General features: G+C 42.0%; 1 protein-coding gene across 1 annotated transcript; it reads right to left on the bottom strand.

Moving 5' to 3' along the window:
• Positions 1-2,325: 2,325 nt before the first annotated feature.
• Positions 2,326-20,096, bottom strand: LOC138666088 (trypsin-like). Its single transcript, XM_069754217.1, has 5 exons — positions 19,996-20,096; positions 19,656-19,809; positions 18,738-18,991; positions 3,831-3,967; positions 2,326-2,572 (listed from the first exon to the last, which is right to left on the bottom strand). Exons 1-5 carry the CDS (start codon positions 20,033-20,035, stop codon positions 2,423-2,425), a joined length of 735 nt encoding a protein of 244 aa, XP_069610318.1. The 5' UTR covers positions 20,036-20,096; the 3' UTR covers positions 2,326-2,422.
• Positions 20,097-21,601: the final 1,505 nt, after the last annotated feature.

Genomic DNA, 21,601 nt, shown 5'->3' on the forward strand with positions numbered 1-21,601 from the left:
CAGTAGTTATATTCTTCTACATAGGAGCAGTATTATAGTAGATATATTCGTGTACATAGGGGCAGTATTATAGTAGTTATATTCTTGTACATAGGAGCAGTATTACAGTAGTTATATTCATCTACATAGGAGCAGTATTATAGTAGATATATTCTTGTACATAGGGGCAGTATTACAGTAGTTATATTCTTCTACATAGGAGCAGTATTATAGTAGATATATTCTTGTACATAGGGGCAGTATTATAGTAGTTATATGCTTGTACATAGGGGGCAGTATTATAGTAGTTATATTCTTGTAAATAGGAGCAGTATTATAGTAGTTATATTCTTGTACATAGGGGGCAGTATTATAGTAGTTATATTCTTGTGTATAGGGGGCAGTATTATAGTAGTTATATTCTTATATATAGGGGGCAGTATTATAGTAGTTATATTCCTGTACATAGGAGCAGTATTATAGTAGTTATATTCTTGTATTTGGTGGGCAGTATTATAGTAGTTATATTCCTGTACATAGGAGCAGTATTATAGTAGTTATATTCTGTATATAGGGGGCAGTATTATAATAGTTATATTCCTGTACATAGGAGCAGTATTATAGTAGTTATATTCTTGTATATAGGGGGCAGTATTACAGTAGTTATATTCCTGTACATAGGAGCAGTATTATAGTAGTTATATTCTTGTACATAGGGGCAGTATTATAGTAGTTATATTCTTGCACATAGAGGCAGTATTATAGTAGTTATATTCTTGTATATAGGGGGCAGTATTATAGTAGTTATATTCCTGTACATAGGGGCAGTATTATAGTAGTTATATTCTTGCACATAGGGGCAGTATTATAGTAGTTATATTCTTGTGTACAGGGGGCAGTATTATAGTAGTTATATTCTTATATATAGGGGGCAGTATTATAGTAGTTATATTCCTGTACATAGGAGCAGTATTATAGTAGTTATATTCTTGTATTTAGGGGGCAGTATTATAGTAGTTATATTCCTGTACATAGGAGCAGTATTATAGTAGTTATATTCTTGTATATAGGGGGCAGTATTATAGTAGTTATATTCCTGTACATAGGAGCAGTATTATAGTAGTTATATTCTTGTAAATAGTGGCAGTATTATAGTAGTTATATTCTTGCACATAGGGGCAGTATTATAGTAGTTATATTCTTGTACATAGGGGCAGTATTATAGTAGTTATATTCTTGCACATAGGGGCAGTATTATAGTAGTAGTAAATGTGAGTAAGGGCCGAACAGGACTAAGACCCTGACTAATGGACACCCAGCCATGGGGAGCTATATTACCGTAGTGCCCAGCTCAATGAAAAGGAAAGGTGTGCCGTTATTTGCACACAATGCAAAACCCTAAAAAAAATGCTAAAGTTTTGTTGAAAGAATACATACAATTTATTGTTTTTTTTTCTCCACATTACATTATTTCCTCTGAAGGACCCAATGGGTTAACAAACTTCCTGAAGGTGTTTTCCTGAATACCTTGAGGGTGCAGTTTTTTTAAATAATATAACTTTGAGGTGGTTTCTAACAGAAATACTCCTCAAAGTTACCATACAGCTGAATAGGTCTGTAAAAAAAAATTTCCGTACATTTTTTTGGAAAAATTTCTGCTAAATTTTTAACCTTTTCAACATCTTAACAAAATAAAAGCATGCTTTGATGTAAAATAGACATATAGGAAATCTTAAATATTAACTAAAGTATTTTGTGTTTTATGAATATCTATTTTGAGGGCATACAATTTCAGCGTTTGAAAATTGCTAGTTTTTCAAAAATTGTTTACAAATTTCTCACATTTTCATAAATACATATTTTTAATTTACGGACATCATGAAGTACACATCTGGTGCAATTGCCCCTTTATAACGCCTTTTTGGGATGAGGTCCAGCTGGTCTTCCTCGCCTTTCTTTGGACATTGTAGACCTCACCTTTTGTGGGCCAGGCTAACAAGCCCTCAATGTCAAACTTACATACTGCCCTACAGTTGATTCTGCATGTGTTTTGTCCAGATAAAAAAGTGATATACTTCAATACGCATTGACAAACTGCTAGCTTTGTATGCTTCCTCAGATGAGAGCTGTGGGCTTCTCAGGGCTCTATTATAGTGGGAGTCTCAGGAACCGGATGTCCACCTATCTGAAGGCAATTTAAGTGCCAGCTAAATATGAAAAAATAAAAAAACGGAAACGTAGTTCAGTTACACTTTAAGCTACATTATCTTGTGCCATGAGCTACATGTGATGTTCCTTTGCATCCCCAAAAGAGATTTATAAAAAACAAAAAGCACTGAAGCCATATTAGTTTTTAGATTTTTATTGATGTTTCAGCTGTTGCAAGGTTGTCAAAAAAAAAGTAGTAGTAGCAAATGAAAAAAAAATATTCAAAAGTAAATGTTTAGTTGGCGGCAACAGTGCTGGAGATCCAGGAGTTGTAGTTGCAGACCTTGGTGTAGACACCAGGATAGTTCTTTTGGGCACAACCGTATCCCCAGGAGACAACACCTTGGAGTTGTCCATTGCAGACCACAGGTCCACCAGAGTCACCCTGAGAAGATGCAAAGAGAAATTGTTTGAATTTCATGAACTTAATAAATATGAAGTATCTATATTCTAGGCCAGTTGTGAGGAATCTCAGGCCCCAGGGCTATTTATGGCCCTCGATGACCTTTTATTATGCCCCGAGCAGATTCTCAGGGACCGCATTCTTGGGCAAGGAGCGGTATTTTGATTGCGACAAGCTTATTAATTTCTTCTTGCTCTGCTAGCACACACATACAGCGTTCACTACCGATCACTGAAGGGCATGCAATGAAAGATTACATCCTGAAACCACTGCCAGAGTCAGGATGTACTTTGTGGGCAGAGTTTGTACGGCCTCTGAAGGATGGTATAAATATCCAAATGGCCCTTCGCAGAAAATTCCCCACCCTCTGTTCTAGGCGATGACCAGAGACATCTCTCTCGTAAAGGTTTAACATGAAGATCCCAAAGCAAAATATGTCACAGGGATCCCCACGTACCATATACCTTTTACAATACTGGTGACGTGCAGAGGGAACCAGGATCCTTGCGATTGCCATAAGCCTTCATAACCTTCTCAAATATGTCATCTAATGTGTACTGAAATGGCATTTTGAGCGAGGCTTCCATACAATGGACTATGGCAACTTTTGCTATGGAAGACATATTTTGGTAAAGAAGGTCATACTTCTTAGACACTTGTTGACTGAATGCCGGTTTGACCAAGTTGAACCTGCACATTTGGCTTGACCGATCGCCTCAATTGTGGAGATTACATAGCATGCGCTTCTCCTGGCAATGACTGTACATGCATGAGATTTTGGCCAGATGAGCTAGGTCACTGAAAAGCAATGACCTCTCAGTCAGACTTTTATCAGGCAGATGGTCCAGTGAATACACAGATAGGAGAAGGCCATATGCAGTGGAGAAGGCCATATGCAGTGTCGGAGCCTACTGCATTTTGTGACTCTACCATATACTTTCAATAGGTGATTACTGAAGAACAAGAACACAGATTTCTTTGGATTTCTTCAAAAAGCTATCAATTTAATCTGTATTAAAGCGCCATTATACCCAGGTCGTTACTCTACAATCCAAAATCTTACTGGCAGTCTTGACAAGAAGGGAATAGGACATTGCCGGAAACCTCAAGCAGTAGATAACCTTTGTTGAATTCAGAACGCTGAGGTTCGGCCATTGTTTATCTATTGCATACAGGAACCTATGCAGTCTATTCCAAGGGTCAAGGATTTAACATTTACAGTATTAAAAAGTTACATTACCTGGCAGGAATCCTTGCCTCCTTCCAAGTATCCAACACAGATCATGTTGCTGGTGATCTCTCCTGGATAGGCGTTGCTACACTGGGCGGCAGTCAGGACGGGGGCATCCACGCACTGGAGGAGGTTGGGCATGTTGGCTACGAGTAAAATAGCATTAAAGATTAACATATTGTATGTAGACCCAAAAATTATTAACTTTATCTAAAAAAAAAGAGTAATCATTTGACCAAACTAAAATCAATAAAGAAAAAAAATGAAGTATTTTCTTTTTATGTTCTCCATATCAGATCATCATTAGAGTCAAACATTGGAAAATGAATATGATGTAATCTCTGAAGTTTTTCACTTTCTCTTCATTTATTCATAGGATCTATGATATATCCCTAAAATAGACTCTTGATGTATAACTCCTAAAAATTCCCGTTTTATGAGTCAACACATAGGCAATGTCATACATTGGCTAGGTAACCAGTTGAAGGACTGTATTCTCCTACATGCCCCGCATGGAATGGCAAAATGAGTAGTGGATATAATATACAGTATATATAATATCCACTACTTAATTTATCATTCCATGTGGGGCATGTAGGAGAATACAGTCCTTCAACAGGTTACTTGGCCATAGATACAGTATTGTATATGCTGTATATCCTAATTTTCTTCTGTTTAACCCTGGCTATTAGGGTTGAGCGAAACGGGTCGAACATTTTCAAAAGTCGCCGACTTTTGGCTAAGTCGGGGTTTCATGAAACCCGATCCGACCCCTGTGCGTGGTCGGCCATGCGGTACGCGACTTTCGCGCCAAAGTCGCGTTTCAATGACGCGAAAAGCGCCATTTCTCAGCCAATGAAGGTAAACGCAGAGTGTGGGCAGCGTGATGACATAGGTCCTGGTCCCCACCATCTTAGAGAAGGGCATTGCAGTGATTGGCTTGCTGTCTGCGACGTCACAGGGGCTATAAAGAGGCGTTCCCGCCGACCGCCATCTTACTGCTGCTGATCTGAGCTTAGGGAGAGGTTGCTGCCGCTTTGTCAGAAGCAGGGATAGCGTTAGGCAGGGTCCATTAACCACAAAACCGCTTGTGCTGCAGCGATTTGCACTGTCCAACACCACCCTCGGTGTGCAGGGACAGTGGAAGTTTTTTTTTTTCCCCTCAGCGCTGTAGCTCATTGGGCTGCCCTAGAAGGCTCCCTGATAGCTGCATTGCTGTGTGTACGCCGCTGTGCAAACCAACTGCTTTTTTCAAAGCACAAATCCTCTTGTTCCTTCCTTTCTGCACAGCTATCTTTTTTGTTTGTCCACACTTTTTATTTCATTTGTGCATCAGTCCACTCCTTATTGCTGCCTGCCATACCTGGCTGAGATTACTGCAGGCAGGGAGATAGTAGCTGCCTGCCATACCTGGCTGAGATTACTGCAGGCAGGGAGATAGTAATTGTAGGACATTCCCTGTTTTTTTTTTTTTTTTTTTTTTGGTGGGAGATTAAGATTGGCAATTTGGCATTTCTGCTAGAGTGCCATCCCTGTGTGTGCCATCTCTCTCACATAGTGGGCCATAGAAAGCCTTTTCATTTTTCTGTATTTTTTTTTGTGGGGTGTATAAATTCTCCCTGATAAAAATACAGTGGGAGATTAATATTGGCCTTTGGGCTTGTGTGCCAGTCCTGAGTGTGCCATCTCTCTCACAAATAGTGGGCCATAGAAAGCCTATTTAATTTTTTTTTTGGTTTTATAAATTTTCCCTGAAAAAAGGGAGATTAATATTGGCCTCTGGGCTTGTGTGCCAGTTGTGAGCGTGCCATCTGTGCCAGTCCTGAGCGTGCCATCTCTCTCACAAATAGTGGGCCATAGAAAGCCTATTTAAATATTTTTTTGGTTTTATAAATTCTCCCAGAAAAAAAGGGAGATTAATATTGGCCTCTGGGCTTCTGTGCCAGTCCTGAGCGTGCCATCTGTGCCAGTCCTGAGCGTCCCATCTCTCTCACAAATAGTGGGCCATAGAAAGCCTATTTAATTTTTTTTTTGGTTTTATAAATTCTCCCAGAAAAAAAGGGAGATTAATATTGGCCTCTGGGCTTGTGTGCCAGTTGTGAGCGTGCCATCTGTGCCAGTCCTGAGCGTGCCATCTCTCTCACAAATAGTGGGCCATAGAAAGCCTATTTAAATATTTTTTTGGTTTTATAAATTCTCCCAGAAAAAAAGGGAGATTAATATTGGCCTCTGGGCTTCTGTGCCAGTCCTGAGCGTGCCATCTGTGCCAGTCCTGAGCGTCCCATCTCTCTCACAAATAGTGGGCCATAGAAAGCCTATTTAATTTTTTTTTTGGTTTTATAAATTCTCCCAGAAAAAAAGGGAGATTAATATTGGCCTCTGGGCTTCTGTGCCAGTCCTGAGCGTGCCATCTGTGCCAGTCCTGAGCGTCCCATCTCTCTCACAAATAGTGGGCCATAGAAAGCCTATTTAATTTTTTTTTTGGTTTTATAAATTCTCCCAGAAAAAAAGGGAGATTAATATTGGCCTCTGGGCTTGTGTGCCAGTTGTGAGCGTGCCATCTGTGCCAGTCCTGAGCGTGCCATCTCTCTCACAAATAGTGGGCCATAGAAAGCCTATTTAAATATTTTTTTGGTTTTATAAATTCTCCCAGAAAAAAAGGGAGATTAATATTGGCCTCTGGGCTTCTGTGCCAGTCCTGAGCGTGCCATCTGTGCCAGTCCTGAGCGTCCCATCTCTCTCACAAATAGTGGGCCATAGAAAGCCTATTTAATTTTTTTTTTGGTTTTATAAATTCTCCCAGAAAAAAAGGGAGATTAATATTGGCCTCTGGGCTTCTGTGCCAGTCCTGAGCGTGCCATCTGTGCCAGTCCTGAGCGTCCCATCTCTCTCACAAATAGTGGGCCATAGAAAGCCTATTTAATTTTTTTTTTGGTTTTATAAATTTTCCCTGAAAAAAGGGAGATTAATATTGGCCTCTGGGCTTGTGTGCCAGTTGTGAGCGTGCCATCTGTGCCAGTCCTGAGCGTGCCATCTCTCTCACAAATAGTGGGCCATAGAAAGCCTATTTAAATATTTTTTTGGTTTTATAAATTCTCCCAGAAAAAAAGGGAGATTAATATTGGCCTCTGGGCTTCTGTGCCAGTCCTGAGCGTGCCATCTGTGCCAGTCCTGAGCGTCCCATCTCTCTCACAAATAGTGGGCCATAGAAAGCCTATTTTTTTTTTGGGGGGGGTTTTAGAAATTCTCCCTGGAAAAAAAAAGGGAGATTAATATTGCCCTTTGGGCTTGTGTGCCAGTACTAAGCGTTCCATCTCTCTCTCTCTCTCTTAGTCAGTGGGCCATAGAACGCCTATTTTTGGTTTTATTTGTTTTCTAAATTCTCCCTGAAAAAATCATTTTATTTTATTTGGTTTCTAAATTCTTCCTGATAAAATCATATTTTTTTTATTATTTTTTTTTCTAAAGTCTCCCTGAAAAAAAAAAAAAAAAAAAAAAAAACAGTGGGAGATTAATATTGGCCTTTCTGCTTGTGTGCCAGTCTTGACTCCTGGGTGCGTCATCTCTCAGTCAGTGGGCCATAGAACGCCTATTTTTGGTTTTATTTGTTTTCTAAATTCTCCCTGAAAAAATCATTTTATTTTATTTGGTTTCTAAATTCTTCCTGATAAAATCATATTTTTTTTATTATTTTTTTTTCTAAAGTCTCCCTGAAAAAAAAAAAAAAAAACAACCAAAAAAAACAGTGGGAGATTAATATTGGCCTTTCTGCTTGTGTGCCAGTCTTGACTCCTGGGTGTGCCATCTCTCTCTCTCTCTCTCTCTCTCTCTCTCTCTCTCTCCAATTGTGGTCCATAGAAAGCCTATATTTTTTTTCCTTGATTTGGGTTCCAAAATCTACCAGAGAAAATAACTACATCAATCATTGGTAGAAAAATATTGGCCTCTGGGCTTGTGTGCCACTTCTGATTCCTGTGTGCGTCATCTCTCAGTCAGTGGGCCATAGAACGCCTATTTTTGTTTTTATTTGTTTTATAAATTCTCCCTGAAAAAATCATTTTATTTTATTTGGTTTCTAAATTCTTCCTGATAAAATCATATTTTTTTTATTATTTTTTTTTCTAAAGTCTCCCTGAAAAAAAAAAAAAAAACAACCAAAAAAAACAGTGGGAGATTAATATTGGCCTTTCTGCTTGTGTGCCAGTCTTGACTCCTGGGTGTGCCATCTCTCTCTCTCTCTCTCTCTCTCTCTCTCTCTCTCTCTCTCCAATTGTGGTCCATAGAAAGCCTATATTTTTTTTCCTTGATTTGGGTTCCAAAATCTACCAGAGAAAATAACTACATCAATCATTGGTAGAAAAATATTGGCCTCTGGGCTTGTGTGCCACTCCTGATTCCTGTGTGCGTCATCTCTCAGTCAGTGGGCCATAGAACGCCTATTTTTGTTTTTATTTGTTTTATAAATTCTCCCTGAAAAAATCATTTTATTTTATTTGGTTTCTAAATTCTTCCTGATAAAATCATATTTTTTTTATTATTTTTTTTTCTAAAGTCTCCCTGAAAAAAAAAAAAAAAAAAAAAAAAACAGTGGGAGATTAATATTGGCCTTTCTGCTTGTGTGCCAGTCTTGACTCCTGGGTGCGTCATCTCTCAGTCAGTGGGCCATAGAACGCCTATTTTTGGTTTTATTTGTTTTCTAAATTCTCCCTGAAAAAATCATTTTATTTTATTTGGTTTCTAAATTCTTCCTGATAAAATCATATTTTTTTTATTATTTTTTTTTCTAAAGTCTCCCTGAAAAAAAAAAAAAAAACAACCAAAAAAAACAGTGGGAGATTAATATTGGCCTTTCTGCTTGTGTGCCAGTCTTGACTCCTGGGTGTGCCATCTCTCTCTCTCTCTCTCTCTCTCTCTCTCTCTCTCTCTCTCTCTCCAATTGTGGTCCATAGAAAGCCTATATTTTTTTTCCTTGATTTGGGTTCCAAAATCTACCAGAGAAAATAACTACATCAATCATTGGTAGAAAAATATTGGCCTCTGGGCTTGTGTGCCACTCCTGATTCCTGTGTGCGTCATCTCTCAGTCAGTGGGCCATAGAACGCCTATTTTTGTTTTTATTTGTTTTATAAATTCTCCCTGAAAAAATCATTTTATTTTATTTGGTTTCTAAATTCTTCCTGATAAAATCATATTTTTTTTATTATTTTTTTTTCTAAAGTCTCCCTGAAAAAAAAAAAAAAAAAAAAAAAAACAGTGGGAGATTAATATTGGCCTTTCTGCTTGTGTGCCAGTCTTGACTCCTGGGTGTGCCATCTCTCTCTCTCTCTCTCTCTCTCTCTCTCTCTCTCTCTCTCTCCAATTGTGGTCCATAGAAAGCCTATATTTTTTTTCCTTGATTTGGGTTCCAAAATCTACCAGAGAAAATAACTCCATCAATCATTGGTAGAAAAATATTGGCCTCTGGGCTTGTGTGCCACTCCTGATTCCTGTGTGCGTCATCTCTCACTCAGTGGCCCATAGAAAGCATATAGTTTGTTACATTTGTTTTCTAAATTCTCCCTGCAAAAATCAAATTTTTTTTTTTTTGGGGGGGTTTCTAAAGTGTTCCTGAAAAAAATAAAAATAAAAAACAAATAATAGTGTGACATTAATATTAACATTTGTGCTTCAGTGACAGTCCTGCGTGTGGGGCATCTCTCTAATTTGCAGCCACCAAAAAAAGAGTGTGTAACATTGTGCCTGATTTTCGCGGTGGTCTCACCAACCTGTAAAGGGGTAGCTAAATCATACTGAAGTTATAGCTCACCGTGTAAGTTGTGTGACTGCAACAAATAACGTTAGTTTGGTTACGTTTTTAAAACAATGAGGAAGTCTAGTGGAAGAGGTCGTGGCCGGGGGCGTTCATTGTCAGCTGGTAATGAGGGTAGTGGTAGTGGTGGAGCATCAGGTGGTCGTGGGGAAAAAAATATTGCACCTAAGTCTGGAGCTGTGGAGCCAGGTTCGTCGTCCGGCTACACAAGGCCTCGAACGCTCCCTTTTCTGGGATTAGGAAAACCGCTTTTAAAGCCGGAGCAGCAAGAGCAAGTTTTGGCTTATCTTGCTGACTCAGCCTCTAGCTCTTTTGCCTCCTCTCGTGAAACTGGTAAAAGTAAAAGCAGCGCGTCGTTAGTGGATGTTCACGGTCAGGGACAAGTCACTTCCTTGTCCTCTTCAGCAAAAACAACAACAGAGAAGAATGCAGCAGGCGACACAACGGGTTACTCCATGGAGCTCTTTACACATACCGTCCCTGGCTTAGAAAGTGAAGCAGTTAACAGTCCATGCCCATTACAAATTGAATCTGACATGGAGTGCAGTGACGCACAGCCACAGCCAGACTACTATGCTGGTCCTTTGACTCAGACCACAACATTGCCCTCGCAGGGTGCTGATCAAGAATCAGACCCTGATGAGACTATGTTGCCCCATCACGAACGCTATACCACCGAACGACACGGTGACACAGACGAAGTTGCGCAGGAGGTACAAGAAGAGTTATTAGATGACCCAGTTCTTGACCCCGATTGGCAGCCATTGGGGGAACAGGGTGCAGGCGGCAGCAGTTCTGAAGCAGAGGAGGAGGAGGGGCCGCAGCAGGCATCAACATCGCCACAGGTTCCATCTGCCGGGCCCGTATCTTGCCCAAAACGCGTGGCAAAGCCAAAACCTGGTGGAGGACAGCGTGGCCATCCGGTTAAAGCTCAGTCTGCAATGCCTGAAAAGGTATCCGATGCTAGAAAGAGTGCAGTCTGGCATTTTTTTAAACAACATCCAATTGATCAGCGCAAAGTCATCTGTCAAAAATGTTCTACTTCCTTAAGCAGAGGTCAGAATCTGAAAAGTCTCAATACTAGTTGCATGCATAGACATTTAACCACCATGCATTTGAAAGCTTGGACTAACTACCAAACGTCCCTTAAGGTTGTTGCACCCTCGGCCAATGAAGCTAGTCATCAACGCAACATCCCTTCCGGCAGTGTAGGACCACCATTTAGCGCACCACCTGCTGTATCTGTGCAGGTATCTTTGCCAGGCCAAAGCAGTCAGGGTCAGGGAATCACCAGTTTCGTAGTAGGAAACACTGCATCTAGGGCACCGGCGGCAACAATACCATCTCCCACCGTCTCTCAGTCTGCCATGTCCACCGGCACCCCCGCTAGTTCCACGATCTCCATCTCTCCAGTCCAGCTCACCCTACATGAGACTATGGTTAGAAAAAGGAAGTACTTAGCCTCGCATCCGCGTACACAGGGTTTGAACGCCCACATAGCTAGACTAATCTCGTTAGAGATGATGCCCTACCGGTTAGTTGAAAGCGAAGCTTTCAAAGACCTGATGGACTACGCTGTACCACGCTACGAGCTACCCAGTCGACACTTTTTTTCCAGAAAAGCCATCCCAGCCCTCCACCAGCATGTTAAAGAGCGCATCGTCCATGCACTCAGGCAATCTGTGAGCACAAAGGTGCACCTGACAACAGATGCATGGACCAGTAGGCATGGCCAGGGACGTTACGTGTCCATCACGGCACACTGGGTAAATGTGGTGGATTCAGGGTCCACAGGGGACAGCAAGTTTGGGACAGTTCTGCCTAGCCCACGGTCTAGTAAACAGTTGTCTGTAGCCGTTCGCACCCCCTCCTCCTCCTCCTCCTCGTCCTCCTGCAGAAGCAAGAGCTCGTCCACAGACCGCAGTCGCACAAACACTCCATCCGCACCTGCCACTGTTGCACACCAGGTCTCCCATTATGGGGCAGCTACTGGCATACGTCAGCAGGCTGTATTGGCTATGAAGTGTTTGGGCGACAATAGACACACCGCGGAAGTTCTGTCCGAGTTCTTGCAGCAAGAAACGCAGTCGTGGCTGGGCACTGTAGATCTTGAGGCAGGCAAGGTAGTGAGTGATAACGGAAGGAATTTCATGGCTGCCATCTCCCTTTCCCAACTGAAACACATTCCTTGCCTGGCTCACACCTTAAACCTGGTGGTGCAGTGCTTCCTGAAAAGTTATCCGGGGTTATCCGACCTGCTCCTCAAAGTGCGTGGACTTTGCGCACATATCCGCCGTTCGCCTGTACACTCCAGCCGTATGCAGACCTATCAGCGTTCTTTGAACCTTCCCCAGCATCGCCTAATCATAGACGTTGCAACAAGGTGGAACTCAACACTGCACATGCTTCAGAGACTGTGCGAACAGAGGCGGGCTGTTATGTTTTTGTGGGAGGATACACATACACGGGCAGGCAGTAGGATGGCAGACATGGAGTTGTCAGGTGTGCAGTGGTCGAAGATTCAAGACATGTGTCAAGTCCTTCAGTGTTTTGAGGAATGCACACGGCTGGTTAGTGCAGACAACGCCATAATAAGCATGAGCATCCCCCTAATGCGTCTGCTGATGCAAAGTTTGACGCACATAAAGGATCAGGCGTCTGCACCAGAGGAAGAGGAAAGCCTTGATGACAGTCAGCGATTGTCTGGTCAGGGCAGTGTACATGACGAGGTACCGGGCGAAGAGGAGGTGGAGGATGAGGAGGATGATGGGGATGAGTATATTTTTAATGAGGAAGCTTTCCCGGGGGCACGGGAAATTGGTGGCGTGGCAAGGCCGGGTTCTGGTTTTTTGAGGGACACAAGTGACGTAGATTTGCCTGCAACTGCCCCTCAACCAAGCACAACCGCAGATTTGACAACGGGAACTTTGGCCCACATGGCGGATTATGCCTTGCGTATCCTCAAAAGGGACACACGCATTACAAAAATGATGAACGATGACGATTACTGGTTGGCCTGCCTCCTTGATCCTCGCTATAAAGGCAAATTGCAAAATATTATACCACATGAGAACTTGGAACTAATATTAGCAACAAAACAATCAACTCTTGTTGACCGTTTGCTTCTGGCATTCCCTGCACACAGCGCCCGTGATCGTTCTCACACGAGCTCCAGGGGCCAGCAGACCAGAGGTGTTAGAGGGGCAGAAATCAGAAGTGGCGTTGGCCAGAGGGGTTTTCTGACCAGGTTGTGGAGTGATTTTTCTAGGACCGCAGACAGGACAGGTACTGCAGCATCAATTCAAAGTGACAGGAGACAACATTTGTCCAGTATGGTTACAAACTATTTTTCATCCCTTATCGACGTTCTCCCTCAACCGTCATTCCCATTTGATTACTGGGCATCCAAATTAGACACCTGGCCAGAATTGGCAGAATATGCATTGCAGGAGCTTGCTTGCCCGGCAGCTAGTGTCCTATCAGAAAGAGTATTCAGTGCTGCAGGTTCAATACTAACAGAAAAAAGGACTCGTCTGTCTACCCAAAATGTAGATGATCTAACCTTCATTAAAATGAACCACAACTGGATTTCAAAATCTTTTGCCCCACCCTGCCCGGCTGACACCTAGCTTTCCTATGAAAAGGTCTTGCCTGTGGACTATTCTGAATGACTTTTCCAATCTCGTAATTTTCTTCACCTGATTGTCCAGCATACGACATGTTTCCACCTCACGAAATGGCCAAACTCCCCACACGGGGTCGTGCTATCGCCACTTTGCGCTTGGACCCTTGAGAGTGCTGTTTGTCTGAAGAGGTGGGTGAGCCCGCTTTTGGTCGACGGCACTGCCACTGGGTCCCTCATAGTACAATAAAGTGTCTCTGGCGGTGGTGGTGCGCACCCAACGTCAGACTCACCGTTGTAATATGAGGGGCCCTGTGCCTGTACCGCCGGCCACAAGCCAGTTCCCCCCCCCCCCAGCTCAAACAGTGCTCTACCACTAGCAAAATTATCTCTCACAGCTTCACCAATGTGTAGTCTAGGCGCTGACATCCTTCAATGACTGGCACTGACAATACCATTGTTTTGACATTTTTGTTATGTTAGGCCTTCGAAGCCTGTCTGCGGTCACTCCTTCCACTAGACTTCCACTGACCAGACCACTGCTGCCCGTGTACCCCTGGAACCAATTTAAAATTGCCTACAGCCATGTGTGATTATTTTAGGCCGTCGATGCCTGTCTGCGGTCACTCCTTCCACTAGGCCTCCACTGACCACACCACTGCTGCCCGTGTAACCCTGGAACCAATTTAAAATTGCCTACAGCCATGTGTTAATATTTTAGGCCTTCGATGCCTGTCTGCGGTCACTCCTTCCACTAGGCCTCCACTGACCACACCACTGCTGCCCGTGTAACCCTGGAACCAATTTAAAATTGCCTACAGCCATGTGTTATTATTTTAGGCCTTCGATGCCTGTCTGCGGTCACTCCTTCCACTAGGCCTCCACTGACCACACCACTGCTGCCCGTGTAACCCTGGAACCAATTTAAAATTGCCTACAGCCAGCCCAATTTTTTTATTTTAGGCCTTCGATGCCTGTCTGCGGTACATTCTTTCAACTACTACTACACTGACCAGGGCACTGCTGCCCAAGTACCCCTGGAACCAATTTAAAATTGCCTACAGCCATGTGTTAATATTTTAGGCCTTCGATGCCTGTCTGCGGTCACTCCTTCCACTAGGCCTCCACTGACCACACCACTGCTGCCCGTGTAACCCTGGAACCAATTTAAAATTGCCTACAGCCATGTGTTATTATTTTAGGCCTTCGATGCCTGTCTGCGGTCACTCCTTCCACTAGGCCTCCACTGACCACACCACTGCTGCCCGTGTAACCCTGGAACCAATTTAAAATTGCCTACAGCCATGTGTTATTATTTTAGGCCTTCGATGCCTGTCTGCGGTCACTCCTTCCACTAGGCCTCCACTGACCACACCACTGCTGCCCGTGTAACCCTGGAACCAATTTAAAATTGCCTACAGCCAGCCCAATTTTTTTATTTTAGGCCTTCGATGCCTGTCTGCGGTACATTCTTTCAACTACTACTACACTGACCAGGGCACTGCTGCCAAGTACCCCTGGAACCAATTTAAAATTGCCTACAGCCATGTGTTAATATTTTAGGCCTTCGATGCCTGTCTGCGGTCACTCCTTCCACTAGGCCTCCACTGACCACACCACTGCTGCCCGTGTAACCCTGGAACCAATTTAAAATTGCCTACAGCCATGTGTTATTATTTTAGGCCTTCGATGCCTGTCTGCGGTCACTCCTTCCACTAGGCCTCCACTGACCTGTCTACTGCGGCCCGTGTACCCCTTGAACCAACCTAATAAAATATTTAAAAAATTAATTTGATTATAAAAAATAAGATCGTGTTGAGATCTCAAATGCAGACATTTTAACATTAAAAACAAACACACAACAAAAATCTGGAACTGTACTAAAAAGGTCCACCAGCTACAATTACTTTCTCCTGCAAGAAGTTAACTGAAAGGTTTTTTTGGAGTTGTTAACACAGATATGGCATCCACCGAGTGTTGTCCTGTCGCGTCTCCTTTAAATTATTTCCAATAAGATGTTAAACTATTAATTTAATAAAATCAATAATTAAAAAAATAATTTAGTAAGTCAAAAGCACATTGCAAATAAACATTAATTACAAATCAAGAAGCATGGCGCGTCCGAGGGTGAGTAGATACCGAATAAGAATATAATCACCCTCGGGCGCGCAATGCTTATTTACAACAGCCTTCCTTCCTAAGAATCAGCCCTTCCGTGGTGTAGAGAGAGGTTGTTGTTACACTCCAAGGTGTTCCCCAGGTTGCCTTTCCTGAGCTTCGATCTTCCGGCTCTCGTTTACTAGCTGTTGGAAACTACGCTGCATTAGGCCTACAAATTGTGTATGGGTGAAACAGTGGCGCATCTGCGGTCCCTCCTTCCACTAGGCCTCCACTGACCTGTCTACTGCTGCCCGTGTACCCCTTGAACCAACATCTTAAAATAAAAAAATAATTATTTTGATTATAAAAAATAAGATCGTGTTGAGATCTCAAATGCAGACATTTTAACATTAAAAACAAACACACAACAAAAATCTGGAACTGTACTAAAAGGTCCACCAGCTACAATTACTTTCTCCTGCAAGAAGTTAACTGAAAGGTTTTTTTGGAGTTGTTAACACAGATATGGCATCCACCGAGTGTTGTCCTGTCGCGTCTCCTTTAAATTATTTCCAATAAGATGTTAAACTATTAATTTAATAAAATCAATAATTAAAAAAATAATTGAGTAAGTCAAAAGCACATTGCAAATAAACATTAATTACAAATCAAGAAGCATGGCGCGTCCGAGGGTGAGTAGATACCGAATAAGAATATAATCACCCTCGGGCGCGCAATGCTTATTTACAACAGCCTTCCTTCCTAAGAATCAGCCCTTCCGTGGTGTAGAGAGAGGTTGTTGTTACACTCCAAGGTGTTCCCCAGGTTGCCTTTCCTGAGCTTCGATCTTCCGGCTCTCGTTTACTAGCTGTTGGAAACTACGCTGCATTAGGCCTACAAATTGTGTATGGGTGAAACAGTGGCGCATCTGCGGTCCCTCCTTCCACTAGGCCTCCACTGACCTGTCTACTGCTGCCCGTGTACCCCTTGAACCAACATCTTAAAATAAAAAAATAATTATTTTGATTATAAAAAATAAGATCGTGTTGAGATCTCAAATGCAGACATTTTAACATTAAAAACAAACACACAACAAAAATCTGGAACTGTACTAAAAGGTCCACCAGCTACAATTACTTTCTCCTGCAAGAAGTTAACTGAAAGGTTTTTTTGGAGTTGTTAACACAGATATGGCATCCACCGAGTGTTGTCCTGTCGCGTCTCCTTTAAATTATTTCCAATAAGATGTTAAACTATTAATTTAATAAAATCAATAATTAAAAAAATAATTGAGTAAGTCAAAAGCACATTGCAAATAAACATTAATTACAAATCAAGAAGCATGGCGCGTCCGAGGGTGAGTAGATACCGAATAAGAATATAATCACCCTCGGGCGCGCAATGCTTATTTACAACAGCCTTCCTTCCTAAGAATCAGCCCTTCCGTGGTGTAGAGAGAGGTTGTTGTTACACTCCAAGGTGTTCCCCAGGTTGCCTTTCCTGAGCTTCGATCTTCATGCTCTCGTTTAGTAGGTGTCGGAAAGTAGGCTGCATTAGGCCTAAAAAATGGGGAATGGGGTGGAGAGAGATGGTGTGTTACACTCCAAGGTGTTCTCCAGGTTTCCTCGCCATTGCTTCGATCTTCCGACTCTCGTTTAGTAGTTGTAGAAAACTACACTGCATTAGGCCTACAAAATGGGTATCGGGTGGAGAGAGATGGTGTGTTACACTCCAAGGTGTTCCCCAGGTTTCCTTGCCATTGCTTCGGTCTTCCGACTCTCGTTTAGTAGTTGTAGAAAAGTACACAGCATTAGGCCTACAAAATGGGTATGGGGTGGAGAGAGATGGTGTGTTACACTCCAAGGTGTTCCCCAGGTTGCCTTTCCTGAGCTTCTATCTTCAGGCTCTCATTAAATTGTGGTTAAATGGAACAACTGCATTTGGCGTACTAGTTGGTTTGGGGCCTACTATCGGTGTCTGCCACTCCTTGCTGTTCTCCTGGTTTCCTGTCCTGAAATTCCATTTTCAGCCTCTCGTTAAGTAGTTGTTAATGTTAGACTGCATTTGGCCTACTAGTTGGGTTGGGGCCTACTATCGGTGTCTGCCACTCCTTGCTGTTCTCCTCCACTGAACAAAGCTGTGCCGCCTGTTTACTACGGTTGCCAATTTTGAACTGCATTTCGACTACTTACTGATTTGGCCCTACTCTCTGTGTCAGCCTCTCATTCCAGTTGTCCTCCACTGCAATGCCCCCTGGTTATTCCTGTGTTACCAATTTTGAACTGCATTTAGCCCACTTTCTTCTTTGGGCCTATATCTGTGTTTCCACTTCATCGTGCCCATTGCCCAGCCAGTGATAGATGAGTCTGCTGGTACATTGACCCATAACGCAACATTCCCCGTGCACGCTACACAACAACATTGTGACCCTGCTGAAAGTCAGGTTGCTCTTCCCGCATACCATACCACCTTACACGGGGACAAAGAGGAAGGTGCAGATGAAAGTGCAGGTTCCTTCATCAGGTGGGGGGAGGAATACTAGTTGGCGACGTCACTGGCACAGGGCCTCTCATAGTACGCAAAAGTGTTGCTGCCGGTGGGAGGCGCCCCCGCCGTGCAAACACACCGCTGTACTTTGAGGGGCCCTGTGCCAGTGCCAATGCCAACGAGTGGGCCCCCCCTGCTTGCTCAGGATCACAGCACTTGCAAAGTTGAAATACTTACCTCTCCCTGCTCCACTGCCGTGACGTGGTCCAGATTTACTGGGCCCACTAATTACTTGAACCAGCCCTACCCCCCACAACTTTAGCCAAATGACCCCCAATTTCAAATGCCTTCCAATTATTTTAAGGTAAATTACGCTTGACAAGCTTCATTAAGAAGAATGGATGGTTTTGACATTAAAATGGGCACTCTAGGTGTTTTCCTGGCCCCCACTCACTGCCGACTATGCTGCCCCATTGACTTGCATTGGGTTTCGTGTTTCGGTCGATCCCGACTTTACGTCATAATCGGCCGATTTCACTCGACCCGACTTTGGACATAGTCGGGTTTCGCAAAACCCGGCTCGACTCTAAAAAGGTCAAGGTCGCTCAACTCTACTGGCTATCAATATTTCTTGATATCAAGAAGATCCATCATGAATTGCATCAGTTCTTGCTATGGTATTCTCCAAAGTGAGAAAATATGTGAAATAAATTTATGTTTTCTTACTCTTAAGTGTATGGAGACACAAAAAAGTTTGACATTTTTCATTCACAATTGGTTATAAATTGTTTAAGAAAATGTTTTGTGTTTTTTTCTATTACAAAAAAAATTCTCTGACTTGAAGTTAGTAATGCTTACTCCATTTCTATGTTTGAAAGTTGTGTATTTCATGACTTACTTCCACTGCTGAGGGTGTTGCCCCATCCGGAGATCAGACAGCTGGTGCCGGCAGCAGGGCAGCCACTGGGCAGACCAATAGCCTGGACGTAGGAGTTGAGGGAGGCGGCAGACGACAGCTTGATCAACATGATGTCATTGTCCAGGGTCCAGGAGCTGTAGCTTCCATGTCTGATGACTTTGGCGGAGCTGATGAACTGCTCAGTACCTTCACTAACAGCGATGTTGTGCTCTCCCAGTCTGACCTGGATGCTTCTGCAAGAAAATGGTATATTTTTCTATAATCCATTTTTAAATACCTATTTAATTTAATCAAGAATGTAAAAATACTTTACATTTCCTAGATGAATATTTATGATATTACAGAGGGCAACATGGAATATATAGCCACCATTCTTCACATTCACAGCAGAATGAGATTACCTCTGACAGCGACACCATCAGTTTTGTCATTGTTCTGCACAGAATGTTTTTCTTAACCACAAATGGCTGAGAGGGATCATTTTGAACCATTTTTTAATTTGAAAAAAAAATTAAAATAACATGAAAAGACTGTCACTGTGCAATGTGCTATCAAATGGGCTCTTGGTTACTACTAGATTACCTTCTGTTTCTATGGTGAGGTCACTTTGACATTACTAAGGCTAGGTCTATGTTAAAGACCTTGAACGGGGTTGGATAGAGTCCTACAAGACCTCAAAGTGTTACACACATATTTCAGTACAATTAAAGCCTTTGTAGTATTGCAATTTGTGGTGAATCATTTCACTATATATCAAATTTTGGAAGAAAAATGTATGAAACCTGATGAATTTTGAATTTCAATAGATTTGATGCTCTCTAATACTATGCAATAAAAACCAAAACTTGTTCAATTTACTTTTATGGTTCAGATTTGGATTAAATTGTGGTAACTTACGACTTGTAGCAGTGAGCGGCGGAGATCACCCACAGGCTGTTGATCAGGGATCCACCACAGAAGTGGTAGCCGGAGTACAGGGACACCTGCCAGGGGACGGAGTTCTGGGCACAGGTGTAGCCTCCTACAATCTTATCATCATCGTCAAATGCAGCTGAGAACAATACAAATAACCAGGTTATATATGTTTACATTGGTGCTTCATTAATGTAACAATAAAATAAAGAAAAGTTATAGAAAAAGTAAATGATCAACATAATCAAAAATCCTCCCAAGAATCAATAGAAAATCAAATGTATCAAAATGAACGATGGTCTTCAGAAGGAAGCACCAGACTCACCAGCTGCTCCGAGGAGCACACAGATCAGGAGGAGCTTCATTATGGATCCAGAATGAGTATGGAGGGTAAACCACAGATATTTATACCCAAAAAGTCACTACCCCTCTAACCCCCTCGTCACCAAACAGAAAGGTAATTAATATCCTCATAACCTAAAATATACCAGCTAATCTACGGATGAAGGTCACATTGAGGTGAAGGACCTATTGAGTAGATATAACTTTCCGTACAGGAAGTGAGAGTTATGATATGATACTTATATTGTTTGTCTTTAGTTTGTGCTACTATAACTGATCAGTTTAGGTGTGTGACCAGCGGGATCTGCATGGGAATGGTTACACATGTCCCACCACCAGACAAATAGACTTTCTTTCATAGCTAAATCTAGAGATTTGGGTTATTATTTGCAGCAGAATTTGCTGTGAATCCCCAGAAATCCCAGTACAGACCCATGGGAGTAACATCACATATGAACATGGCCTGTGCGCTCCAAAATACTTCTCCAAAGACTTTATTAAAATCTCGCTAAAAATAAAATATCCTGTCCCAGAGAATTTGGAATTCACATGACTCGCCATAAAAATGCCCAACGCCATTTTACATAATACGGAAGATTACATCAGACGCGGCAGGCTCACATGATCTCAAGCACAACTGCATGGGTTACCCATAAATAGCGACGAGCGAATTTGTTCGGAAAACAGTCAGAAACATAACATAAATTCTGCACGAATATGGCAGATTCAGATTCCAGAGAAATTAAAGCAAAAAAAAAACCCTTATCTCGAAAATTGCCATCAACAACAGAAATTCTACAGCCCTAAAGATGTTGCAAATAAATTTAAGAAATATTATTCCTCACTTTATAACTTTTCCTCTGCTCCTGACTAGTGATAAGTGAATTTTTCGGAAAATTCGGAAATTTTTTGTGAAAAAAAAGTTAAATGTTAGTTTTTTTTTCATATTCCAAATTTTCCTGTGAAGCACCTGAAAGGTTATTAAACTTCTTGAATGTGGTTTTGAGCACCTTGAGGGTCGCAGTTTGTAGGATGGTGTCACTTTTTGGTATATCATATAGACCCCTCAAAGTCACTTCAAATATGAGGTGGTCATTTAAAAAAATGGTTTTTAAATTTTGTTGGAAAAGGAGAAATGGCTGTTTAAATTTAACCCTTATAGCTTCCTGCCAACAAAAGATTTTCCGGCAAAAATAGTGCTGATGGAAAGTAAACATGTGGTAAATGCTATTTATTAACTATTTTGTGTGGTGCATTTTTCTGATTTAAAGGCATAAGAGCTCAAATTTTTTCCAAATTTTCTCCAAATTTCCATTTTTTTCCACAAATAAACGCAAGTTATATCAATTAAATTTTACCACTATCGTGAAGTGCAATACGTCATGCATAAATATTCTCAGAATTACTGGTATCCGTTAAAACATTCCAGAGTTATTACCACATAAAAAGACAGCGGTCAGAATTGTAAAAATTGGCCTGGTCATTAACATGCAAGCCACCTTGGGGGTAAAGGAGCTAAGATTATTGTCCTTCTTTTCACATGTAAAGAGCCATGGAATTAATGGCGCCATAACAATAAATTCTAATAA

This window comes from Ranitomeya imitator, chromosome 2 (assembly GCF_032444005.1).
Source record: "Ranitomeya imitator isolate aRanImi1 chromosome 2, aRanImi1.pri, whole genome shotgun sequence".
Lineage (NCBI taxonomy): Eukaryota > Metazoa > Chordata > Amphibia > Anura > Dendrobatidae > Ranitomeya > Ranitomeya imitator.